This window comes from Gopherus evgoodei, chromosome 1 (assembly GCF_007399415.2).
Source record: "Gopherus evgoodei ecotype Sinaloan lineage chromosome 1, rGopEvg1_v1.p, whole genome shotgun sequence".
NCBI classification, from domain to species: domain Eukaryota; kingdom Metazoa; phylum Chordata; order Testudines; family Testudinidae; genus Gopherus; species Gopherus evgoodei.
The window spans coordinates 57,427,523-57,452,228 of NC_044322.1; the positions used below are offsets into that span (position 1 = coordinate 57,427,523).

The 24,706-nt window shown below is 38.0% G+C and overlaps 1 protein-coding gene across 4 annotated transcripts in view; it reads right to left on the reverse strand.

Annotated features, from left to right (window-relative positions):
- COG3 (component of oligomeric golgi complex 3) overlaps positions 1 to 24,706 on the reverse strand; it is a 47,676-nt gene that overhangs the window by 4,056 nt on the left and 18,914 nt on the right. For 3 of the 4 annotated variants that reach the window (XM_030565415.1, XM_030565394.1, XM_030565425.1), the window contains 9 exons: positions 24,462 to 24,622; positions 18,441 to 18,546; positions 16,309 to 16,433; positions 13,679 to 13,768; positions 9,182 to 9,302; positions 6,089 to 6,177; positions 5,844 to 5,978; positions 2,346 to 2,421; positions 625 to 752 (listed from right to left, as the gene is read on the reverse strand). In XM_030565415.1, the coding sequence (XP_030421275.1) occupies positions 625 to 752; positions 2,346 to 2,421; positions 5,844 to 5,978; positions 6,089 to 6,177; positions 9,182 to 9,302; positions 13,679 to 13,768; positions 16,309 to 16,433; positions 18,441 to 18,546; positions 24,462 to 24,622 (1,031 nt within the window). The remainder of the gene's footprint in view (positions 1 to 624; positions 753 to 2,345; positions 2,422 to 5,843; positions 5,979 to 6,088; positions 6,178 to 9,181; positions 9,303 to 13,678; positions 13,769 to 16,308; positions 16,434 to 18,440; positions 18,547 to 24,461; positions 24,623 to 24,706) is intronic. The other variant, XM_030565405.1, reaches the window with a different exon arrangement.

The window sequence follows — 24,706 nt, forward strand, 5'->3', positions numbered from 1 at the left end:
GGCATCTAAGAACCATGCTGGGTTTTCTTGTGTGTGCACATTCACCAGTAACAGGTCCTCTGTTAAACCTGGGCAACCCTCATTGGCTTTGATCGGTCTACACAGGTGTACTTGACTGGACTTACCAAACTTTGGTGATACACAAGAAGAAACAGAATCCAGACAATGCTCTCAATACAATGTTTGCTGTGCACACTGGGTAGGAGTAAAAGCAATATACCTTTATTTTCTTTACTCTGAACACTTACATCAGGTCTGTGGAATAAGGTTCCATTTTTACACGGTCTCTTTTCAGAGCAAAGCCACACTATGATTTATGATACCCTAGACTGCTTACTTACTACATGCATGGTGTCTTTCATACGATTACTGTCTGGATTTCTAATGTACAATAACGCACAAACAAGAATATGTAATGGACAAAAGCAACAGAAATTCAGAAAATCCTGTAGAAGTTAAGAAAAATAAATAATCGTCTAATAAAGAAACTTAGAAACAGCTACATTAATTCATTCCTACAAAAAATAAATGAGCTTACAAAGCACATTTTCACAATGTATTCAACTACATTAAGGTTGGCCAATCTATGGAAAGTATGCTGATGTATACACTAATGATACTTACCCTAATTGGCTTAAACAAAATGAATTCAGTGTCCTTATTGGCCAAGTATAATGACATGCTTCGTAATACTGATGGCAGCTTTGTTTTTATTGTCTTATAAGTGGAAGACACTAAATCATTGACCTTTGCTGGAAATAAAATTTAAAATGATTAGACACAAATATTTGCTCCTGCTAATTGAAAGTCTATATTTCAAATGATTCCCTCTATTTTTTCCCTACTTTATGCACATCACCACCCACACCCTTCTGAACCCCCAAAATCACACTCACTACCCTTCAGTGGTCAAAAGCCTTGACAAGACTCCTCCCTTCAAGGTTGCTTATTTAGTTGTAGATGTGACTGTTGGGCAATACTCAGCTCAAGAAAAGAAAATAGTACTTCGCAAGATTTCTTTAAAGCGCTTGTCCCCGGTCTTCATGGAGACAGCGCACCTAGAACTAACCGTATGCTTGAGACAGCTATGCAGCCTACCATCACAGGAATGCTGTGCTGGATTAAAACGTGTTTTTTATATTGTTGCTACCATTTTCAAAGAGGCTTGAAAAAAAACATTGGGAAATATTCACAAAAACTTTAGGGGGAAAAAAGGTTACAGTCTTTATTTTTTTACTCTTGCAGCTTTTGTATTTTCCTTTCCCTTCTCTGGCCTCTGAGAAATCTGACAGCATGGCAAATAGCTCATTGGGATTGTCCTACATACCAGGTGCTTCTTGAAATTTCATTTAAAATAAACAGGTTCTCATTTGCAAACATACTATGTTCACATTTGCAATTACGTACAGAATCACAAAGCAAATGTTAAGACATAGGCTAGAAACTATAGCCAAGAGTTCCAATTAGCAACAAGACTCTTTGACCTGCAATGAGGCAGCACTGAATTATGAAGAAACATGTCAGGCCTTGCATTTTAAGAACTTAGTTGCACAAATATTAGCTCCTCAAACCCAACAAAGCTTCCTAGGAAGTGTTCTCATGTGAGCTCATAATATGAAGGAATTTGTAGTCTGCTTCTCACTTTGCATATTCTCAAGAGTTGAAAATGTAATGTATTTACAAAACTAAAAACAATAAGCCTCAAAGTAATATTCAGTAATCCCTTTGGTATAGAAGCAGGAGCTTTACCTTAATCTAATCAAGGTAACTTTCAAGTACACTGTGCATTAAATGGTCATCACATGAAAAGTGCATTTCAACTGTCACATCTTCAACACTGTTTAATGCACCCACACACTGCACAAATTAAACTCATGTTTTGAAGTTTTTCAGATATTTAAAGTCACCTACAGGATATGGAAGATGAAGCTCTCTGGCATTAGATACTGAAACTAATACAATTGTTGAAAATACTTTGGCCAAGATTTTAAAAAACTAAAGCGATGGAGAGCTGTTGTGTGCTTGGCACTTTGAAAATCAGAAAAGTTCCTAAATACAGAGTAAGGAACCTAACATTGTAGGCTAATTTTGAAAGTCACGGTCTAGTAGAACAGAAAACAAATTACTTCCTGAAATGGTCTAGCCCAGAATGCATTTTGTATTGCTTTAATGTTCTCAAAAGTGATAACTAGAAAGGTTGTTTGGCTAAGTGGAATAGTTTTCAAAACAAGTTCTAGAAAAGTGGGAACTAATACAAACTGTCATCTATTAGTCAATATACTACCCTACAAGAGCCTCAGTAAAACTATTCTGAATAAAATGAAAAATGTAAAGCAAAGGAATACCTGGCTGTGCCCAAGGCTGCTGTGAAAGGTTGTATTTGGGACCTCCTTGACTGGCCATTGCTTTTAATGCAGCAACCTAAAACAATAAGAAATTTTTGTTTCCATTGGTATCAAAAAGTGAAATCATATCAAACAAATTTCTAGTCTGAGACAGTTTTTTTCCTTTCTTGTTGTCATAATTCTCAATCTGAACCTTAGCGTCCAAAAGATGGGATACCAGCATGAATTCCTCTAAGCTTAATTACCCGCTTAGAACCTGTAGCGCTGCCACCAACCCGGAATTCCAGTGCCTGGTACACTCTGGTCCCCCCAAAACCTGGCCCAGGGACCCCCAAGACCCAGATCCTCTGGATCTTAACACAAGGAAAGTAAACCCTTTCCCCTACCGTTGCCTCTCCCAGGCTAGGGAAGATCACTGTGATTCAAAACTCCTTGAATCTTTAAACAGAGAGGACAATTCACCTTCCTCCCTCCTTCTCGTTCCCCCTCCCAGACTCTTCCTGAGAGAGAAAGTAATCCTGACACAGAGAGAAATTAGCCTCTCTCTCCCCCTTCCCTCCTTTCTCCCCATCAATTCCCTGGTGAATCCAGACCCTGTCCCCTGGGGTCTCATACCAGAATACAAAAACAATCAGGTTCTTAAACAATGGAATAGGTACAGGGTCTTTCAGCTGTAGACACTGGGAACACCCTCCCAGCCTAAGTATACAAGTACAAATTAAAATCTTTTCAGCAAAATACCAATTTGAACTCCTTTCAGCGAAATACACATTTGTACTCCTTCCAACTAAATACACATTTGCAAATAAAGAAAACAACCATAAGCCTAACTCGCCTTATCTATCTAGTACTCACTAGTCTGAACTTATAAGAGCCTGTGTTGGAGAGACTGGAGAGAAACCTGGTTGCACATCTGATCCCTCTGAGCCCCCAGAGCGAACAATAATCAAAATCTAACAGCACAGCACAAAAACTTCCCTCCCTCAAGATCTGAAAGAATCCTGTCCTCTGATTGGTCCTTGGGTCAGGTGACAGCCAGGCTCACTGTTCTTGTTAACCCTTTCCAGGCAAAGAGATATGAAGCACTTCTGTTCTATTAACTCTTACGTATCTGTTTATGACACTTGTATATTTTGATTGAGGATATAAATAGAAGGAAAGTCAAGTCATGACAAATGCAATTCCAAAAACAATAGTGTAAGATTTCTGTTCCATATTTATTTATACAATTAATAGGAGGCTAATTTAATCTTGATAATACTTATGCCTGACAAATGAAAGGGAAGCAAATCGAGATACATTAACCATTTCAAAAGAATCTGTAGCTACATAAAAGATAACAGAGTAAGCCCTTAAAAGGAACAGTGTACCTAGCCAATCTTGGCCAAAAAAAATGCAAATGCAGCAGTCAAACCCACATAGGCATCTTAACATGCTGAGTTGTCAGAATGTCTTACTGTACAATATAAAAACTCTTCTCACAACTGAAATTAGAAAAGGGGCCAGATTTACAAATATATTTAGACGCCTACAGATAGGCACTTTAGTATATCCCACCGGGGGCCTAAGTAAGCTAGGTGCGTAAATCCTATAGAAAATCATAGGAATTATGCACCTAACTCATTTAGGCATGTTTGTAAATCTCACTAGGCACCTACCTCCATCTTTACGCATCTAAATAATTCATTTAGTCCATGGACAAAGGCACTTTTTAAAAGTAAATTCACTGTTGTAATTTTCTGAACTCCCACAAGCAAGGAAATAGGATAACTTTGGTGTTACTGCAACCACCAGTCTTGAGGTGTCACGATCCTCATGATAAACCTGTTTATGTGCAGTTATACTAAAGATGTTACAAATACAAGGACTCAACAATGCTCAGCATGTCCAGTGCTTTTCCTCTTCAAAGCACTTTACAAACATCATTTCTATTGCATGATCTTTCCACACTGAACTTGCATAAAAAGAGAGAACAAACTCAGCATTAATACTGCTTCAGAGATGTCCACTGAACAGAAAATATGCTTTGCTGCACCCTCCTTCAAACAGACACATTTACTGCTTAAAGTATACCATACAGAAAGTGTTACTATAAAAAAAAAAAACTGACAAAAGTTACCTCCATGGATCTCTTGCCTTCATCTCAACAGTATACATCAGGAGAAAAAAGTTATTTAATATAGACTACTTCTATCTGCCAAGGATAAGAACACTATTCTTCCATGAAAAACAGTGCCCTAAATGAACTGTATTACAATCTCTCACACTGCAAATAAAGCTTATATTGCCATTCTAAGCAAGACCATTAGGGTTTATTCCCAGGTATGTTCACTTGGTTGGTTTTAGTTCATGTTCACAACTTAAAATGTGACATGATAATTCTGTTATTAAAGTTTTCAATGCCATATTCATAAAAATTGTGCAAAAACTATGTTAAGAAAATAAAATGGTTGCAAAGTCAATCATGTAGAAGTTAGGAAATTAGAAACTATTGTAATGCATTTGAACATGCAGCCTTAATTCTGGCATTTCCTAACTTTTCAGTGCTTTACTTTATACATAAAAAACTGCTAAATTAACATTATGATGTCTGCAATATCCTGGGTTTTTAAAAAAGCAAACTGAAAACAAATTCCATCATGTGGCACCATATTAATACCCACATGGTTCATCAGCATGATCGGAACCTTAATATCCACTGCAGAGATCTCTGCCACTTGAACTGAGAATAACTGGCAGCACTAGTAGAGTGTCATCCTCCATGTGGACAAATACGAGAGGGGGATGAGACGTATTTGCTAGTGTATAGTTAATGATAGCGGAAGAATGACCAAACTCAAGAATCTTGGGTTCTATTCCAAGTTATTGTTTATAGACCTTTCTGCCTCAGTCTCCCCACCCTACCACCTCATTCATCCGAATCCTCTCTTCCTCTCCTCCCGTGGCAGGAGCAGCACTTGCAAAGAAAAGCCCTGCTCGCCCCGTATGTTCACAGGCTTGGGCATTCCAAATACTGACAGACTCTTTCAAGAATGTAACTAATTTAATTAACTACCACACTCTAAGCCTCTAAGCACATGATATCTGTGATTATACACTCAGGAAAATTTGGCTGGCTTTTCATGAAACAGCAAAACATAAATCCCTGGCACCAAAGAGACCCCCTTCTCCCCCTTGGCTAAATTTCATGTCCCTGCTCTAAACCACTGAGGCAATGCAGCTTCTCAATGAAACAGCATGAGAATTAATTTTAACGTGGGCAAAATATATGTTTCCCTAATCTCATTCTCAGCAATGGCGGAACAATTTCTGCCGAGGTTACAAGCAACTGAAAACGAAGTCTTATCATGGGAAGTGTCAGGCAGCCTTAAGCATAGGCTGCTTTACCAGCCCCGCCTATTATAAAATGAACATTAAACAAATTTAAATACAAATTAATCCTGCCATTTCAGAAAAAAATATTTCAGTCAACACAGTGAATACATAGCCTCTTTGTACCTTTGACATGAACTCCTCCAGCTGCTCTATAAACTGTTTGGTATGCTGCTGAATAAACAGCTCACAAGCTGATTTCAGGTGGTGGTCTACATCTTTCTTAGAGTCAATATAATGTTCTCTGATCTCTGGAGTACCCTTGAACACAAGACAATTATCTTCTTTTTATTTGCCCAGAAATCACCACACATTTAAACGAAATGAGATTTTTTTTCCTACGCGGAGTTAACAAAAAGACTCCATATTACCTCCAATAAGAACTGTATCAGTGCGTTGTTGCTGTTTAGTCTAAAAAATCTTGGAACAGTCTTTGGGTTCAGGATTTTAAATGCTGCATCTGTGAAGCAGAAAGTCAACCAGACTGTAAATGTACAGGATTCAGCCAGAGTAATTTAAACAGAAATACTTAATTTCTTCATTACAATGGCATGGCTTGATTACTACTATTTGTTATTAAAGTAACACCCAAGGCTCCAATCAGATGAGCGTGCCTCGTGCTAGCCCCAATACAACTTGCAAATAAGTAGTCCACACACTGAGGAGCTTACAATGACCTCACTGCACATTAAGCAGTGGTGCCCCTTGTTTGGCTTGTCAGAGAAGGGGTGTTTCCCCTTTAAGGAGTAGAGAGCCAGTGAGATATGTGCTAAGTACAGGCTGCTCCAGGTCAGGTCAGCGTGGGGATGCAGACCCATTTCCCTCTGCCCTCAGGTGATCGGAAGAGAAGGGGACTATTTACACCCACATTTGTGCAGTACAAACCCTCTTTTTCACTTGGACCAGGCTGAGCAGCACTCACCCTCCCATCCATGGGAATAGTTGAAATACTAGATTTCATCATGATCTGCGGTGGGCAGTACACTAGTCAAGCCTTTCTCGGGGGGGCAAGGAGGGAGGCAGGAGGGGCAGCTGGGAAGGAATATTTCCCTCACCTCCAGATTGGCCAAAGAGAGGTGGTTCTTTTCACCTTCCCCCAGGAAGTTGGGGGCTTAGTAGGATGAACAAGTGAAAGGGGGGAGTTAGGCTGTGATGTCACAACTCATGATGTAAGCTTGGGGCGGATGTCCACTGCAGCTCTTTTGTAGGGAAGGGATACAGTGATCAGATAAAATGGATTGGACAATTATTTAAAGGAGGTATTTTTTAAAGGAGTAGAAATTGAGGGCTTGGGGCTCCAATGACTGGTATGGCAGGGAGTCAACCACCCTCCTTTACAGATCCTTTTAATACTCATTCGGGGTGGGGGGTGGGGGGAAGCAGCAGCAGGTTGGGTGAGGACTGATAGGAAAGAGGGAGGCCTGGGTATATGGAAGTACCTGCCCTGTACACTTATCTGCCAGCTACTCTCAGATAATTAGGAATACAATTGCAGGCTAATTAAACCACATCCAGAGTCTCCTGTCCTCCTCGTGGTATAGCCAGACAACCTAATATTTGCTAGGGCCAGCAATGTAAATGGGCTGTACAAGACCAAACCTGTTCTTACAAAGGTACACTTCAGATAGACAAATTCACTATACACCAAAATGTACTCAGCCATGCAGAGAATGGTGATAGTTTAGGGACCATTCTGCAAACCCCGAGTTATATGTGAGTAGTCCTACCGATGTCAGTGGGATTATTCACAGAACTAGGGAAAGTTAGTCACCTGAGTAAAGGTTTATAGCATTAGACCCACACAGCATCCCAAACCAGTGACTGATGTGTTAGACGCATGGTGTCTGTTTTGTTTTTTAATAAGGGGAAGGTGAAAAAATTTCAGTACTGCAGAGGGTGTGTGTTTATGGGATTCGTGGAAGTAGTGAGAAGAAAAGTAGTAATACTGATACCTGTAGTAAGTGTACCGACACATAAGTGCCAAAGAAAATGAACCCATTTCCAAAGGTGTGAGAGATTAAAGAGATACCATCAGCCTGAAATCTAGTCAATTTTTAAAAAATTAATAGGAAGTAGTTTCAGGTACTGCCTGTGTTCCAGAGTCCATTTGCCAATTTGTTGTATATACCCGTATCTTTCTTTTATTTTTAAAAAGTGTTTCTCTCCTGTGCTGCTTTATAAAAGGCCCACACAAACAGGAGAAACTGGACTATTGCAAGACTAGCTATCTTGGAAGTGCTGTTAAATGCACAAAAACAAACAAAAAATATCATATCTCCCCCCATCTCTTTCAGTTATAATAATCTTAATGTTATAAGTAATACTTAGAAGTACCTCTTTTTCATACTGGAGCATGATTTTTAAGTTGATGATGTCTCGAACTTTAAATCCACATTTGATTTAAGTTAAGTCAATATGCAGAAAGCTTGGTCCAACCAAACCTCTTTTCCTGTTACTTACCACCTTCATAAGGCACTGGCTGGTACAAAAATTTATTCATTTTAAAAAAAAGATACAGAACAAACTTTTATGTCAGCCGAGACAAGACACCATAAGGACATATTTACCCTTTAACCTTCAACCAACTAGAAACCACTTAACAGGAGGGAGATCTCATTCACGTTCAAATGCAATAGATGAAACTGTTAGTAATAAGATTCAGTAACTTCAAAGCAAAGATAACAGTGTATTAGATGACAGAAACGAAAGGTTATTTCTTCAACTTACTCTTCTGTAATGGAAGGAGATGTTCCAGCTCCTTTTTCTCAGGTTTATGAACAGCACTGAGTCTCTCCCACCCTTCCCTTTTTTCCTCAAGATTTTTTTCCTCTGTGCGTCATAATGCACTCTCAGGAAAACATTAACAACTACTGCCTCTTCTGGATGGCCTCTGCTCTTTATTTTTCCTTCTTACTAGATGTATATATGCTTCATGAAACAACTCTCACCGTGACAAATAGAAAAGTATTGACTAACTTTACAGAGTAAGGAATACTTCTATAGTCAAACTTCTACAGAAAAGATTGGGGCAATTTTAATTTTGGCCTAGACAAGTAAGTTTCATGTTCTTAAAATCAATCTGCTAAGTAGCAGAAACAAGAAACTGCTCTGTAGAGTACAGCTAAGGATGAAAGATATTTCAGCACAATACAAACGTGAAGTTCATTTAACAATAGTTTTTTGGTTTTGTTTTTAAACAGCATGTATGAATTAGACAGGTCTGTGGCTAAAGCACAGATACAGCACTTAATATAAATCAAAAGTATAGCAGAGTTTGTTAGAAGCATTCTGAGCAGCTCTTCTTAGTAGGTAAAACCTGTATTAGAAAGGATTAGACCAAAGCAAGACAATGTAGCAAGCATGCAGATCATTGCAGGTGAACATAAAATAAACCCACCACCTTTGCTAGCATATCAGGGGGAGGGCAAGCCCACCCAGCTCTGTCTGCCAGCACTGTGAAGTACCTCTAGTTTTCTTAAGGTCCAGGGAAATTTCCTTAATGGTGAATTCAGTGTGGAAAGGAGCAATTTGTTCACGAAGAATCAAAAGGTGTTTTATTAAGAAAAGCTGTCCATCAACCTGGGTCTAAATTACAATGAGAAAAAGAATGTCAAAAACTTAAAGATAAATATTAATATAAGAGCACAAGTGTAAGTTCTCCTAATTATGACCAGTGTCTGACACGCTACTTTTCTATATTATTTCTGATAATTCATTCAACAGAAATAGATCATTTGCATGCTCCTTAATAAACCCTGAGTACATGCTTTCTGCATTAGTGTGCAAAGCAAGCATAACTCCCACAATCTGACAAAGGCAGCCTACTCTCTTACATAGAGGATCTTTTGTTTCACATTTTATTATATTCCATACGCATTGAGAGTATGTCAATAGCCGTGCAGCTGTAGCACCATAGGGTAAACACTTCCCACACCAGAAAAAGGGTTTGTTTTTTTCCACTGATATAGTTAATCCACCGCTCTGAGAGGCGGCAGCTAGGTTGAAGGGAAAATTCTTCCACTGACCTAGCTGCATCTACACCGGGGTTAGGTTGACTTAACTATAGCACTCAAGGCGCAAAACTTTTCATAGCCCAGAACAACACAGCTAGCTCGATCTACTTTTTAAGTGCAGACCAGGTCTAACATATTGTTTAATAAAATAAGGAAGTGCAAAGAGTTAAAACACAAATACTACAATCTGACAGAGCTATTGCTATTCTGTTTTTATTAGGGTTGTCAAGTGATTAATTGTGCGATACAATAATAGAATACCATTTATTTAAATATTTTGGATGTTTTCTACATTTTCAAATATATTGATTTCAATTACAACACAATACGAAGTGTACAGTGCTCACTCTATAGGCATTTTTGATTAAATATTTGCACTGTAAAAACCCAAAAGTAATAATATTTTTCAATTCACCTAATACAACTCTATCATGAAAGTTGAACAGACAAATGTAGTTATGTACAAAAAAATAACTGCATTCAAAAATACAACAAAGTCCACTCAGTCTTATTTTTTGTTCAGCCAGTCGGGAAGACAAACAAGTTTACAGGAGATAATGCTGCCTGCTTGTTTACAATGTCACTTGAAAGTGAGAACAGGCGTTCTTCTGGCACTGTTGTAGCCGGCATCAGAAGATATTTCTGTGCCAGATGCGCTAAAGATTCATGTGCCCCTTCACGCTTCAACCACCATTCCAGAGGACATGAGTCCATGCTGATGAGGGCTTCTGCTTGATAACAATCCAAAGCAGAGTGGACCAACACGTGTTCATTTTCATCATCTGAGTCAGATGCCACTAGCAGAAGGTTGATTTTCTTTTTTGGTGGTTCGGGTTCTGTAGTTTCCACTTTGGAGTGTTGCTATTGCAAGACTTCTGAAAGCATGCTCCATACCTCGTCCCACTCATATTTTGGAGGGCACTTCAGATTCTTAAACCTTTGCTCAAGTGCTGTAGCTATTTTTAGAAATATCACATTGGTACTTTCTTTGCGTTTTGTCAAATCTGAAGTGAAAGTGTTCTTAGAATGAACATGTGCTGTGTCATCATTCGAGTCTGCTATAACATGAAATATATGGCAGAATGAGGGTAAAACAGAACAGGAGACATACGATACTCCCCCAAGGAGTTCAGTCACAAATTTAGTTAAACCATTATTTTTTTTAATGAGCATCATCAGCACGGAAGCATGTCCTCTGGAATGGTGGCCAAAGCATGAAGGAGCATACAAATGTTTAGCATATCTGGCACGCAAATCCCTTGAAACACTGGCTACAAAAGTGCCAATACAAATGCCTAGTCTCACTTTCAGGTGACATATTAAATAAGAAGCAGGCAGTCTTATCTTCCGGAAATGTAAACAAACGTGTTTGTCTTAGAGACTGGCTGAAAAAGTAGGACTGAGTAGACTTGCAGGCTAGTCTAAAGTTTTATATTGTTATGTTTTTGAATGCAGTTACGTAACAAAAAAAAAAACCCTACATTTCTAAGTTACATTTTCACAATAAAGACTTGTATGAGGTGAATTGAAAAATACTTTCTTTTATCACTTTACAGTGCAAATATTTGTAATCAAAAACAAATATAAAGTGAGCACTGTACACTTTGTATTCTGTGTTGCAATAAGAAATCAATATATTTGAAACTGTAGAAAAGCATCCAAAAATATTTAATAAATTTCAATTGGCATTCTATTGTTTAACAGTGCTATTAATCACAATTAATTTTTTTGCGTTAATCGCATGAGTTAAATATGATTGACTGCCCTAGTTTTTATCATTAAATGTAAAGCTTAGTTAATTTCTAAGCAGTACAACAAAAACACAGAGCGTAGAAGGCCAGAGTTCACCATACTGTAGGAACCTTAACTCTTGCCTTCTTTACTATTTCAGCTGTGGACTTTTAATGCTGCATACATTTTTAAATCTTGAAGATCATGCCTCATTAAGGTAAAGGAAATAAGACTCAAGATTACACCTCTGCTGTTGCTATTGCTAGGTAGGAGAGATTTTTCTCCAGGTTTAAGTTAACAAAGCAGCAACATTTGTTTACATTACAGGCTGTACTTTGGCATTAAAAAAGAAAATAATTTAAAAGAAAAAACAATGAACAAAACTGGTGAAAAGTAAAATCAGATGAACATTTTTAATAAACCAAGACATTACTAACAATATAATATAGGAATCTGCCTCTTTTTTTTTTTTTAAATTAATGCATGACTTAATCTGACAGTGCTCTAGTGTTAAATTAACATGGCCCAGGAGCGAAGTGCCTTAAACTCTGATAGCAGGAAGTGGCGTGCCTGCACAGAACTCACTGCAGGATCAAGGCCTCAGTCTCTACAACACTTTCTATCAAGGTTGATGTAATAAAGGATATTGAGACAATACCACAGTGTTTCTCAAACTGGGGTCGCCGCTTGTGTAGGGAAAGCCCCTGGTGGGCTGGGCCAGTTTGTTTATCTGCCCCGTCCGCAGGTCCAGCCAATCGTGGCTCCCACTGACCGTGGTTCGCTGCTACAGGCCAATGGGAGCTGCTGGAAGTGGCATGGGCTGAGGGACTTACTGGCTGCTGCTTCCAGCAGCCCCCATTGGCCTGCAGCGGCGAAACGCAGCCACTGGGCGCCGCGATTGGCCGGACCTGCGGATGGGGCAGGTAAACAAATCGGCCCAGCACGCCAGGGGCTTTCCCTACACAAGCGACGACCCCAATCTGAGAAACACTGCAATACCAAATAACTGCAGAACTCTGAACAAGCTGCATATAAAAGATAATTTACAGAAATTTTAAGGAAAATTTTCCCATATCATTGGATTCCCCTAAATCTATCAATTATTTTCATGAATTATGCTTTTAAAATGACACCTGAAAAAAAGTAGGTGTATTTCAAACCAATTCCTGATCTGTGCAAATACAACTAGCTTGGGCAACTGAAACAAAGGGACTTTTTTTAACAAATTCTAAATACTTTCTGCCATTTATACAATCCACTAAGTTTGGTCTATTATTATAGCTCACAAAAAAAAATTTGTGTGTAGCAATTTATCTTCTGGCTTTTCTGAATTAGCAACAACACTCCAATATTTGTGTTCAATAAACTGGAGAGAAACATTTACATTAAAACATATTTTCAATGAAATTTAAGAAAGCGTTTTCACAAATATTTTTATTATAGAGAACACCAACTAAATTGATAGTGTCAAGTATCAGAGTGTAGCCGTGTTAGTCTGGATCTGTAAAAGCAGCAAAGAATCCTGTGGCACCTTATAGACTAACAGATGTTTTGGAGCATGAGCTTTCGTGGGTGAATACCCACTTCCTCAGATGCATGAGCTTTCGTGGGTGAATACCCACTTCCTCATGCATCTGAGGAAGTGGGTATTCACCCACGAAAGCTCAAGCTCCAAAACTTCTGTTAGTCTATAAGGTGCCACAGGATTCTTTGCTGCTTTTTCTTAAATTGATAGTGTCCCATTAAAAAGGAATGATAGATAAGAGCACCTCTTTTCATTGTACAGACCAATATTTGCAAGGAACAATCTTATCAACTAGCCCAGTAGGGGACTTAATATCAGTATAACACATGTAAGTCCAGTAAACAAGATATAAGACACACAGAAATATTAGGTGCAGAGATTAGAGGAATCTCACTTTAGTCCATTGTTTCGCTGAGTCATACGAGTTACAATAGCCTATAACCTTTATCTCTACGATTTTTAAGTTTAGTTTTTCAGCATGATTTGTGTATGCATCATTTTCTCTGCTTTACCACATCTTATATCACAGTGGAATGCACGCAATTCCCATGGATCTCTGGGGACAGAGACAGACAATGTATTTTAATGAGATTTCAACACAATTCTGGACAACTCTTTGAGGGCCTTCATTAGATATGAAAGAATCTTTCCTAATGAACACACTACATTCTAGAAAGATAACTTTGCCTGACCTTATTTTTGGAAATTGAATTCGCAGCTCCCAGCAGTGAGTGAATACAGGCAGATAAAGCCTCTTGTGATAATCCTTGGAATACTGCCCTCTAGAGGGAGGAAAAAAATGTTTGTCAACCTTCTACATAGCTTGAAGAACATCCAGGACAGTGGCTCCGATTCTGAAGTCAATGGTTCCGCTCACAATGCATAAAGCTAAGCACATACGTAAGTGTACTGGGTTGAAGCCACATTAGCAGGGAACCCACAAATATAAAAGCTTTTAATAACAAGTAAACCGACTGGATATGGTGGGTACAAAATTAAGCAACTAAAATAAGGAATATACTACATATACTACAAATTTTAACATCGTTTGTAACCAGTTAGTGACATGATTGCTCTGAATATCGTTTGTGTCCTTATACACCACATGGTTAACCCTCTATTAGTAACCATGGCACTTAAACAGTGTTTTGCCCTTGCCAGTCGCCTAGGCTAGAACATGCCTGTCTTCCTGTAATTATTCAGAACACTACTTTTGCAGTGTAGATGTCACCACCTGACTGAGCTGGAAAACCAGTTTGGCTCGTCCTCCTTTTTCACAGCTCTCTTGGGTAGTAGGACATCTCATATTGCATTACTCCACATGCTGCTGGTGCCATTCTGTGTGCATACTTCTGAGCACTCTACTCCTGCTTAGGTAATATAGGATAGTTACCCAGATTTTCCCAGAATACACTGACACAGAGTAAGGTGTGGACACACAAGACACACTGTTGCGTCATGGAAAAAAGTTGTGTGAACTTGGCTCCACTGTGTTAGCCAAATGAGTGTGTCACAAAAACTGGTTACAAAGACACTTTTGTACATGTAGTATAGCCAAGGCTTTAGATACTCAATAATATATGTAAAGTGTCAGATTTTCAAAAGGTTCACTGAAAACTGTATGCTGATCAGTGATCCCTGCTTCTTCATATACACACTCTCTTATAATTGGGCTATGTAAATAATTCCAAACTGCATTTTCTTTCTTTCAAACAGTGGGCTCCAACCAAAAACATTACCATTTTTACTGAGATTAACATCAAAGTGTTAATTATTTTAATGATTATATTTTTCCATATTCCATTTGACACCTCCCACACTTTCACAAATTATGCCTCTCAAATAAGGATTTCTTCAAAAGTGTTTAAGTAGCCCCATGTGTTCCCTGGGTTTCTCAGAGATTTACCAGACTTTTCGTAGTTATGTTAAATGGCAAGCTAATTATGGAACTTTCCCTTTAAGAGTAGGTTATCTGAATAAGTATTTCTTGAATCTCCATGAACAGAGTATTTTACTGTATCCGCTATTATTAGATGTGTTTTACACAGATTCACGCTGTTGCATACTTTCATATACTTTAAGGAAGGGGTTCTCAGGAAACAAATTTGGTGGCCTCAGAGTGCGGCCACCAACTCTTGCTGGTGGCCGCTCTCACGCTTTTTCCTAAAATACTTGATTATTTAGGAAAAACAAATAAATATGCACATAAACACATCCAAATCATTGTAACTTATTTACTGCTAACTAATAAGTCTGTTGTGAAAAGTGATATTAACAAACGTACAAGTATTGCTTTTCACAGCAGAATTACTCAGCCCTGCCAAGCCTGGGGATAAACGAAGCCCTGGATGGGGGCTCAGAGGAGGCAGCAGGGGGCTGGAGCCTGAAGCCCCATAGCTGGAACCTGGACCCTGCTGCTGAGCAGCTACAGCCCGGGGCTGGAGCCCGAAGCCCCCTGCAGAGCCTGCTGCCCCACCACTCCAGGGCTGAAGCCCAAAGCCTGAGCCCCTCTGCCCTTGGGAAGGTGGGGAATTCACGGGCTGGCTGCTCCTTCAGCACTGTACTCCAGGTGTCTCCAGAGGGGGGAAGGGCCCAACCGCTGCTGGCAACTCCAGCAATGAACACCAAGGCAGTGCATCCAGGAGCAACAGGGAGTCAAAGGGGCTGCCATATTGCGTCCCCACCCATCACAACCCAGGAGACTGTGGCCACAAGAAAAGTCCCTGGTGGCCACATTTGAGAAACGCTGCTTAAATTAGTCTTCTTTTCTGTAAATTTGTCAGTTTCTCGCAGCTGTACTTTTAAAGCTACTAAAAATGTGGGGCAAAAGATTTAAACCATTTTCTAAGGTAACTATAGATTATTCAGTTTTAAGGCCAGAAGGGACCATTAGGATCATCTAGTTTGATCGCATACATATCACAGACCACAGAAATTCTACCCAATAAATTCTACATGAATCCCATAACTTGACTGAGCTGGAGCATTTTTATTTTATTTTTTTGGTCTGTGAGGTACATGACTTTTTAAACATTACCTGTTGAAAAATCTTAGTAAGATGACAAATGCAATTTTGGACCTGATTTGGTACTTAATTTCTAAATTTACATGTGCAAAATCACTTGCCTTTGACCAATCAGCAATTTTCCAATTCACTTATTTTATATGAAGAGACCAGTAAAAAAGGCAACAGCTAACAAAAGATAAATATTAACGTTTTATAGTTATTTTTACACAAAAATATCTAGAATTTGTAGTATATTCTTTTCTACTTTAAATTAAAATGGTACAGTAAGATAAAAGAGGTGAAGTTTGTGCATACATCTATACATCTGTAAAGTTTAGAGAGACACACTAGAGTCCTTCTGACTGTGGGATACCACATTCCATGTAGATCTGCTGGTGAAATCATTGTCTGCGGTCTGGGATTAAGGGATTCTGCTGTACCTATTTAAAGGTAGAAAACACACATTAAAAAAAGTTATTACTCTTTCCTTCCATCTGAAAACAATACGTAGTGAGTGTTACTTAATGCTGACCTCCATAGGAATGTCACACATTACAAAATTACTTTGTTTTCAACCTCCTCAGAGGGAAGAAACCTGACTTCCAGTATATACATGCAGAGTATGCAGGCAGCTGTGTAGAGTTTGAATTCATCTTGAAAATGTACTGGGTAATCTTGAATTGGTGTATATCCTCTGAAACATGTATGTAAGGAGAGGGCATACGTGGTTATCAGAAAAACAAAAGCTTGCCCTCCTAAATTAAAAAATTGCTAAAAGACATTTGAAAATAACTTTGCTACCACACTCAATCTTCAGGCCATCAGGTGCAGTCAGTGACCCATCCCTGAGACAACGTATCTTCCTTCACCCAATGACAATCATCTAATTCTTCACCCCTGGCCAATTTAACATGTACTACTGACTGCCCAAAGTAGGTCTAGTTCATCCTTTGTTAAATGTATTACTTTTATAGGCATTTCTCTGGAAGTCACTGTAGTATCCTAGCTGCTAAAAGGATGTGATGTGTAACTACTGAAGAGAGTTATGGGGGAGAAAAGACAGTGGACAAAATATAGGAGGGTTGCTCACAAGGCTTTAACAGGAACCCAGAGGGAGGGGAGAAAAGGAACAATATTGAATGAGTTTACTTTGCTATTCTTTCCTTGCTGTACACTAGATGACCTGAGGGGATTTAACATAGTTGAAATATAGAATTAGAACCCATGCTAATATGACATTGTCAGCTGTTAGGACAGAGAACAATGATTTTGTCATACAGATTTTATTAGAAGTCACAGTCCTGTTACAAGAGCATCCTTAATGGCAGAGGAGGTACAAAATCATCTGTGCACATTCAGATTGGGTTTCCCTAATAATTGGTGGTGGAGAGCCTCACAGAACTCATCTTTCCCCTAGATTTTGGGGCAACTACTAGTTAACCACAGTGACAATGATTTTAAAAAAATAAAGGAAGTCAACAGAACCAGTCATGGAACAAAAGCCTACAATGTCCAGGTGTGGGGATAATCCAACAATCTCTTACATTTGTGCAGTTCCTACCATTTGCTCAAGTCTAGACTTGTGTGTTCTAGTCTAAGTCTTTGGTATGTCAGCCTGGTATGTCCACAGTAGGAAACCATGATAAATTCATGGAATAGTGAAGACAACTGCCAGAGCTAGAAAGATACAACTGGGAAGCAGAACATTAATAAGTGAGTAAACTGTAGTAAGATGGAGGGGAAAAAAGTCATCTAGGGATTCCAGGCACATTTGAAGGCATGTAAGCAGTACTCAGGTGGAGTTCTAGTGTTAACAAAATCAAATGTCATAGAATTAATTCTTTATAAATGTGTAAAAACATGGATCCCTAAATAAGGTTTTTTAATTCATAGACTAAATAATGAATTATTGCAATAACTAGACTACAAGTTATTGAAATCAGTTAAGAAAAACATTAAAGGAAGCAATCACTGTCTGATTCTATGTTTTAAACAGGAAAACGTTCTTGAACTACAACTTTCAAAGCGCTCACGTAACACACATGCCAGAATCATATAAAACCCATTCTTCTCATGTGAGCCCAGCTCTTTATTATACGTCATATAAAAAAAAGCTATGCTCCTTGACAACAGGAGTAAGTATTTCACAGAATGAATATATCTGTAGTACAGACGTGCCACAATCACCATCACAGGATTAAGGCAGATAATAAACACACTGAAAATCCAGTTCCTGAGGTTTTCCAGGAAGACAAATTTTAAACGTTTAAATAAAAATTCTTGAGTCAAAGTTCCTTTTATGCAAGCTCTTCCCAAAATTCTCCAAATACTTTAAAATATGTTTTTATTAAAGTAAATATAATTTTCTCATTATTTGCTTATCTTAATGCCCAGTATGCCCATTTTACTACTTCATTTGATAATATAAAATATATTCCCAGGCATACCAGATTTAATTAGGTTGCAGGACTCTGGATCTTCTAGCCGCACATCCGAAAATGAAGCATCAGAAGGCAACTTCTTCTGTTCGTCTTTTAAACTTTGTGCAATTTGCTGCAGGGGAAGATATATCATGCAACTATTACATTAAACAATTTTTTTTTTAAAGAAGAACCTGTAACTTATGTTTACAATGTAGAAAAAAGTTGCATTAATGTGTCCAGCCTACCTGGATTTTCATGGCAAAAACAGATAACTGAACAAATGTTGCTGCTGCTAAATGGAGCTGGTCAGGAATTTTTTCCACAATTTTTTTTTTTGATCAGAAAATGCTAATTCATCAAAACCTAAACTGCTTGTGGGAAAGGGCTGATTCTGAATTTTCCATTGTGAAAAAAATTTGAAAATTCAGAGAAGCGCTCAGCAGATGGAGTAACGTTGATTTAACACTATATTATATGAGGACTGCAAGATATTCATTTTTTCCTGCTGCTATTTGCTGTGCTGGGTTCAGCTACAACCTTAAAACAGAGATCAAGATTGTCTAAATGTGTCATTTTGACACTTTCCAAATGAAAAAGTTCCTTTGTAAGTCTAAAACTAACTGAAGTGTTTGGACAGATCCAATCCAAAAAATTCAGATTTGGGCTAGTGAAAATCTGAATTTGTCTTTTTGTCTTGATTCAGGATGAGAAAAATTTTCAAAATCTCAAAAATTCTGCCAGACCTACAAACTAAACCTGAACTCAGTCAAGCTGGGTTTGTTTCTTCTCACGCTCCAGCACCAGTAATCAAGGTTCTGTAGGTCAGTTTAGGCCCTCTGTTACACCAGGGCAGCACTAAAGCCTTCTAATATTGGCTCAGTGACCCATGTGATCTTATTGCCTTTAATCGGTTTGCACAAGTGTAAATAACTGAATCTCAAGTAAACAACTCTGCTGATGAGCCAGATGGAACAGAAACTGGGCTCACTTTGTTAGCTGTCTTACCTTTGTTAGGGCTAACAGAAGTAAAAGACAAAAATATGTCCCTAAAGTAAATATAATTGCATACAAATGCATAACAGATCTATCCAGTAAAGAGATGCCATTTCGACAGTTACTTGCCACATTTTAAGTCATTTTTCCTTGATTTAAAAAATGGCATCTCCAGTATGTAAAAAATATTCAAAGAAAGACCGAAGACAGTAGTTAATGTAAAGTGATATACCGTATATACTCATTCATAAGCCGAATATGTTTGGTAAAAAGTGACGCATCAAAGAGTGGGGTCAGTTTATAGATGGGTCTACACCAAAATCTGATGACTTTAAACTCTACGGAATCATTGAATTGAATATCTAATACACTGTCGTTTTGTTTACCTGGAGCATCTGCAGGCATGGAGCCCCTCAGCTCCCTGTGGCCGCGATTCACTGTTCCCAGCCAATGGTGTGCCACTTCCCGCAGCTCCCATTGGCTGGGAACGGCAAACCGCGGACACTGGAAGCTGAAGGGCTCCGTGCCTGCAGGCGCTCCAAGTAAACAAAACATCCTGACCCATCAGCAGCTTACTCCAACAGGCCAGGAGCCAAAGTTTGCCAACTCCTGAAATATAGGGTCGGCTTATGAAAGGGTCATACAGTTTTTGCTATTTTTACCTAACCATCTTGGGGGGTCGGCTTATAAATGAACGGGCTAATGAACGAGTATGTATGGTATGTTTTAATGTGAGGGTGGTTTCATTAAGCAAAGTTACTGTAATTGTTACTGTTGGGCCAAAATACATAAATATATTCATGTACTGCGAAGGAAATATTCTTTATATTTTTTAAATATGAAAAGCAACACAACATGGAGAATGAAAAATCTATTCATAAATGCATTGGGCAAATAGAGCAACTCTGACTTAATATTGTATTATATGAAGATTGTGAGATATTCATTTTTTTCATTGCTGTTTACTGTGCTGGGTTCAGGTAAGACCTTAAAATAGAGGTTAACATCTACATTTAACAGAATGCAAGCTCTGAGGTGTGGTGAATCTATTTGTTTACACAGTCTGGAAGGTGCCACAGAATCATAGAAATATAGCGCTGAAAGGGACCCTGGCAGAGACAGGACCTAGACTTTCCCTGACAGGCTTGTCTAACCTTTTCTTAAAAATCTCCACTGACAGGGATTCTACAACCTCTCTTCATAACCTGTTCCAGTGCTTAACTAGCCTTATAGTTAGAAAGCTTTTCCTAATATCCAACCTAAATCTCCTTTGCTTCAGATTAAGCCGATCACTTCTTTTCCTACCTTCAGTGGACATGGAGAACAATTGATCACGGTCCTCTCTGTAACAGTAACATATTTGAAGGCTTATTGGGTACCTCTTAGTCTTTTCTTCTCAAGACTGAACATCCCCCATTTTTTAACCTTTCCTCATAGGTCAGGCTTTCTAAAACTTTTATCATTTTTGTTACTCTGCTCTTGACTTCCAATTTGTCCACATCTTTCTTAAAGTGTGCCCTCCAAAACTGGACACAATACTCCAGTTGAGGCCTCGCCAATGCTGAGTGGAGCAGAACGAATACCTCCAAGTCTTACATATGACACTCCTGTTAACACACTACACAATGATATTTGCTTTTTCTTGTAACAGCATCACATTGTTGGCTCATATTCAATTTGTGATCCATCATAACACACATTCACTCCAATCCTTTTATGCAGTACAATTACCTTCCAGTTACTCCTCACCTTGTATTTGGATATTTGATTTTTCCTTTTTAAGTGTAGAACTTTGCACTTGTCTGTATTGAATTTTACTGCATTGATTTCAGACCAAGTCTCTAATTTATCAATTTTGAATTATCATCTTGTCCTCCAAAGTGCTTGCAAGCCCTCTCAGCTTGCTGTCATAAGCAGATTTTATTTGCATACCCTCCATCCATTATTCAAGTCATTCATGAAGATGTTGAATAGTACTGGAAATGGGACAGACTCCAGTGGGAGTCCATTAGACATATCTTCCCACTGTAATAGTGAACCATCAATTACTGACTATGGTTTTTCAAATAGTTATGCATGCATTTTAAAGTAATTTCATTTAGACTACATGTCTCTAGTTTGCTTATGAGAATGTCTTATGGACTGTGTCCTTACTGCTTCCTTGTAACCCTATTGGCCTGTAGGTGCTTACAAATTAATTGTTTGAGGATTTCTTCCAGCATCTTTTCAGGTATCTAAGCGAGGCTGACTGGTCTATAATTTCCCAGGTTCTCTTTGTTTCTCCTTTTAAAGATAAGTACTACATTTGCCCTTCTCAAGTCCTCTGGGACCTCACTGTCCTCCATGAGTTCTCGAAAATAATCCCTAATGGTTCCAAGATTGCTTCATCTATTCCTTAAGAACCCTAGGGTGAACTTCATGAAGTCCTGCCAACATGAATACAACTAACTTATCTAAATATTCTTTAACCTATTCTTTTCCTATTTTGGTTTGTGTTTCCTCACCCCTTCTATTAAAATTGTGTTAAGCAGAACTCTGGTACTGTAGAAGAGTATATAATTAATGATATAATGTCAACTAAAAATGGAGGTTGTGGAGAACCAAGTAAGTGAAACCTTTTTTTATTTTAATCTTCAGATTTGTACGTGGAAAAAGGGCAAAAGTGAGGATAGCAAAATTTGATTTTTGTTTAGCACTTTTTAACTAAATACAATTTTTAAGGTGCTTTGTTTATCAAGATTTTTTAACTGAATACTTTCCAGTTTGCCAATATTCATCTATTACAGAGATTTGGACAATTGGTCCAATTAGGAACCAGCTGTTCAAATTTGACCCATGGAACCTGATTCAACATTTCAGTAGATTCCATGCAGACCATAATTTATGGGATGGGTTTGTTCAGCTTTAGTTAAGTTTGGGCACTGCTTTCTGTTTAAAGGCAGACAATTCTCAGTATTCTAAAATCCACATGCTGATTTAGATTGTTTACTTCTAGAAATGTTATCAGTGGGTGGCATCAAAGAAGTATCTTTAGCTCATTCTTCACAAGAAATCAGCAAAAGAATCTCCAGACTCTGCTTAGCACTTTGAAGTCCTGTTACAGTGCTGCACTTTAGTACTTCAAACTATTTGTCAGATTGGCAGCAGCCATTTGAAAATGGAAGAAGGACATTTGAGCAAAGAGCTTAAAACATGCTCTTTGACTGCATTTTAAGCATTACATTTGAATAATTCATTTACTCAGACTTAATCATTGCTCTCCAAATATTCAAAGTTTGAGGTTTCAAAGTGATTAGAATCACAATGACAAACACATCAGGACATGTAAGAAGTGTAAACTTTATACTATCAGTGGAATTAAGTGTAAACCTCTTCTTCTCTATAAATGATCAGCCACAGAATATTAATCAGCATATTATCAGTAAGACAGACCTTGGCTACACCAGAAAGCTGTACTGTTTTAGTTACACTGCTATAGTTAGAGTGGTAAAAAATACCCTCCCCGCCAAGCGTGATGGCAGTTATATCAGTATAAAGGTATCTTATACTGGTATAGCTCTATCCATGCATAGGAAGAGGAATAACTATACTGGTTTAAAAGTCACCTGTATTCCCGCATACCTTTATAACTGCATCCACTAGGGCTTACAGTATAATAATTTCGGTTAAAAAAGACAGCTAACTAAAATCGTTATATCGGTAAAACTTGAGTGTAGATTAGGCTTGAATGGATGCATCACATTTAACAATGTTTTTTTTAAAAAGGCATTATACTTTATGGGAAGGCATAATGATACTACATGTATAAGGATAATATGTTCACAAATATGAACATCATAACTACTTTTATACAATCGTGGGCATTTTGTGTTTACTACTTATGCTTGAACAATAATATTGTAAGACGTTTTATACTGGTGAGGAAACATTCAAGATTATAGGAACATGGATAGGGCATTGAACAGGACACTTCTTATAAAGCTTTGCCAGTTTCAAGAACAGAGTTGTAAAAAAAATTACATACAGCTTTAATAAATTTATTTCTCCTGTCCAAGGCAAGCATTTGTACAACTTAAACCTATAGTAATATGCGTCAACCCAGTGTTCACAAAAAACTGTTTCTGAGGATGTTTCAGTAGCAGTAAGTCTGATGATGCCATCTGTGCTGTTAGGTCAGTTGGAAAATAAAATGGATGAAAAGTTACAATCTTACAAACACAATGGCCAAGTAAGGCAAGGGTCCAGTCAAATCCTTTAACATTCTGAGCTCTCATTGCCAAATTAGCATCAGCAATCGCTCTTTTTACTATGACTTACCCCTTTAATGAAATATCAATTTTTAATATGCCTTAAATTATGTATCAAGTTCACTGTTTTCTTCATATCCAAAAGATTTTTTAACCATTCTTGACAAGATATTGACACTATGAGTCATTTACCTGAGATCTTGCATTAATTATACTAATTTATTTTAAATTATAAGTAAAAATATCTTTTTAATTCTTTCCGGCAGGACCCGTGTGAAGAGCATGAACTTATCCGGCAGGGAGCTGGGAATGGCTGTTATGAATAGCTAGAGACAGTAGCTACTTGAAAGAGAAAGTTATTGGGAACTACTACTGACCTAACAAATTAATCTTTGAAGCTTTTTTAAAGCCCAGCAACTTTGAAAACAAAATATCAGCCAACTGTGTTCATTCATAGAATTTATCCTACAATTCAGTACATTTAACTCCAACTTTCCATTGACAAAAACAAAAATCAAGAACATCTAAATAAACAAACAAATTGTTTAAAGAGAAGTTAGATGCACCACGATGCACACTACCGCGGTGTTGAAAATTGTGGCCAGATTCACTTAACTTGATCTAAGATACGTTATAATATCTGATTTCAGGGCCAAAGATTAATAAATGGATGCCACGCTGATGGCGTCAATGGTTTTAAATACATATATAAACAGAAAAATCCTGTTTGCCGTGCTCTTCACTATATAATTGCATATGATGTATAACTAGGAAAACAAATTAAGCAAACTGATACTATATATACCTCCATCATTTCCAATTTATCCGGATACGCAAGATCCCCAGGAGCAGGCTTGTAGCCTATGATGTCTGTCTGAATGTAGATGAATGTCCTGTAGACAAGACGTTCTTGTACATCCTCTAACATCTGCTGGACACCAGCAGCAAATGCACCCAGTTGTTCTGCTGACAAAAGAACATCAATACAATTGCTCATTAATTACATCTAGAAAAGTAATGTTTAAAAAGAACTTTTGAATTTCATACTTT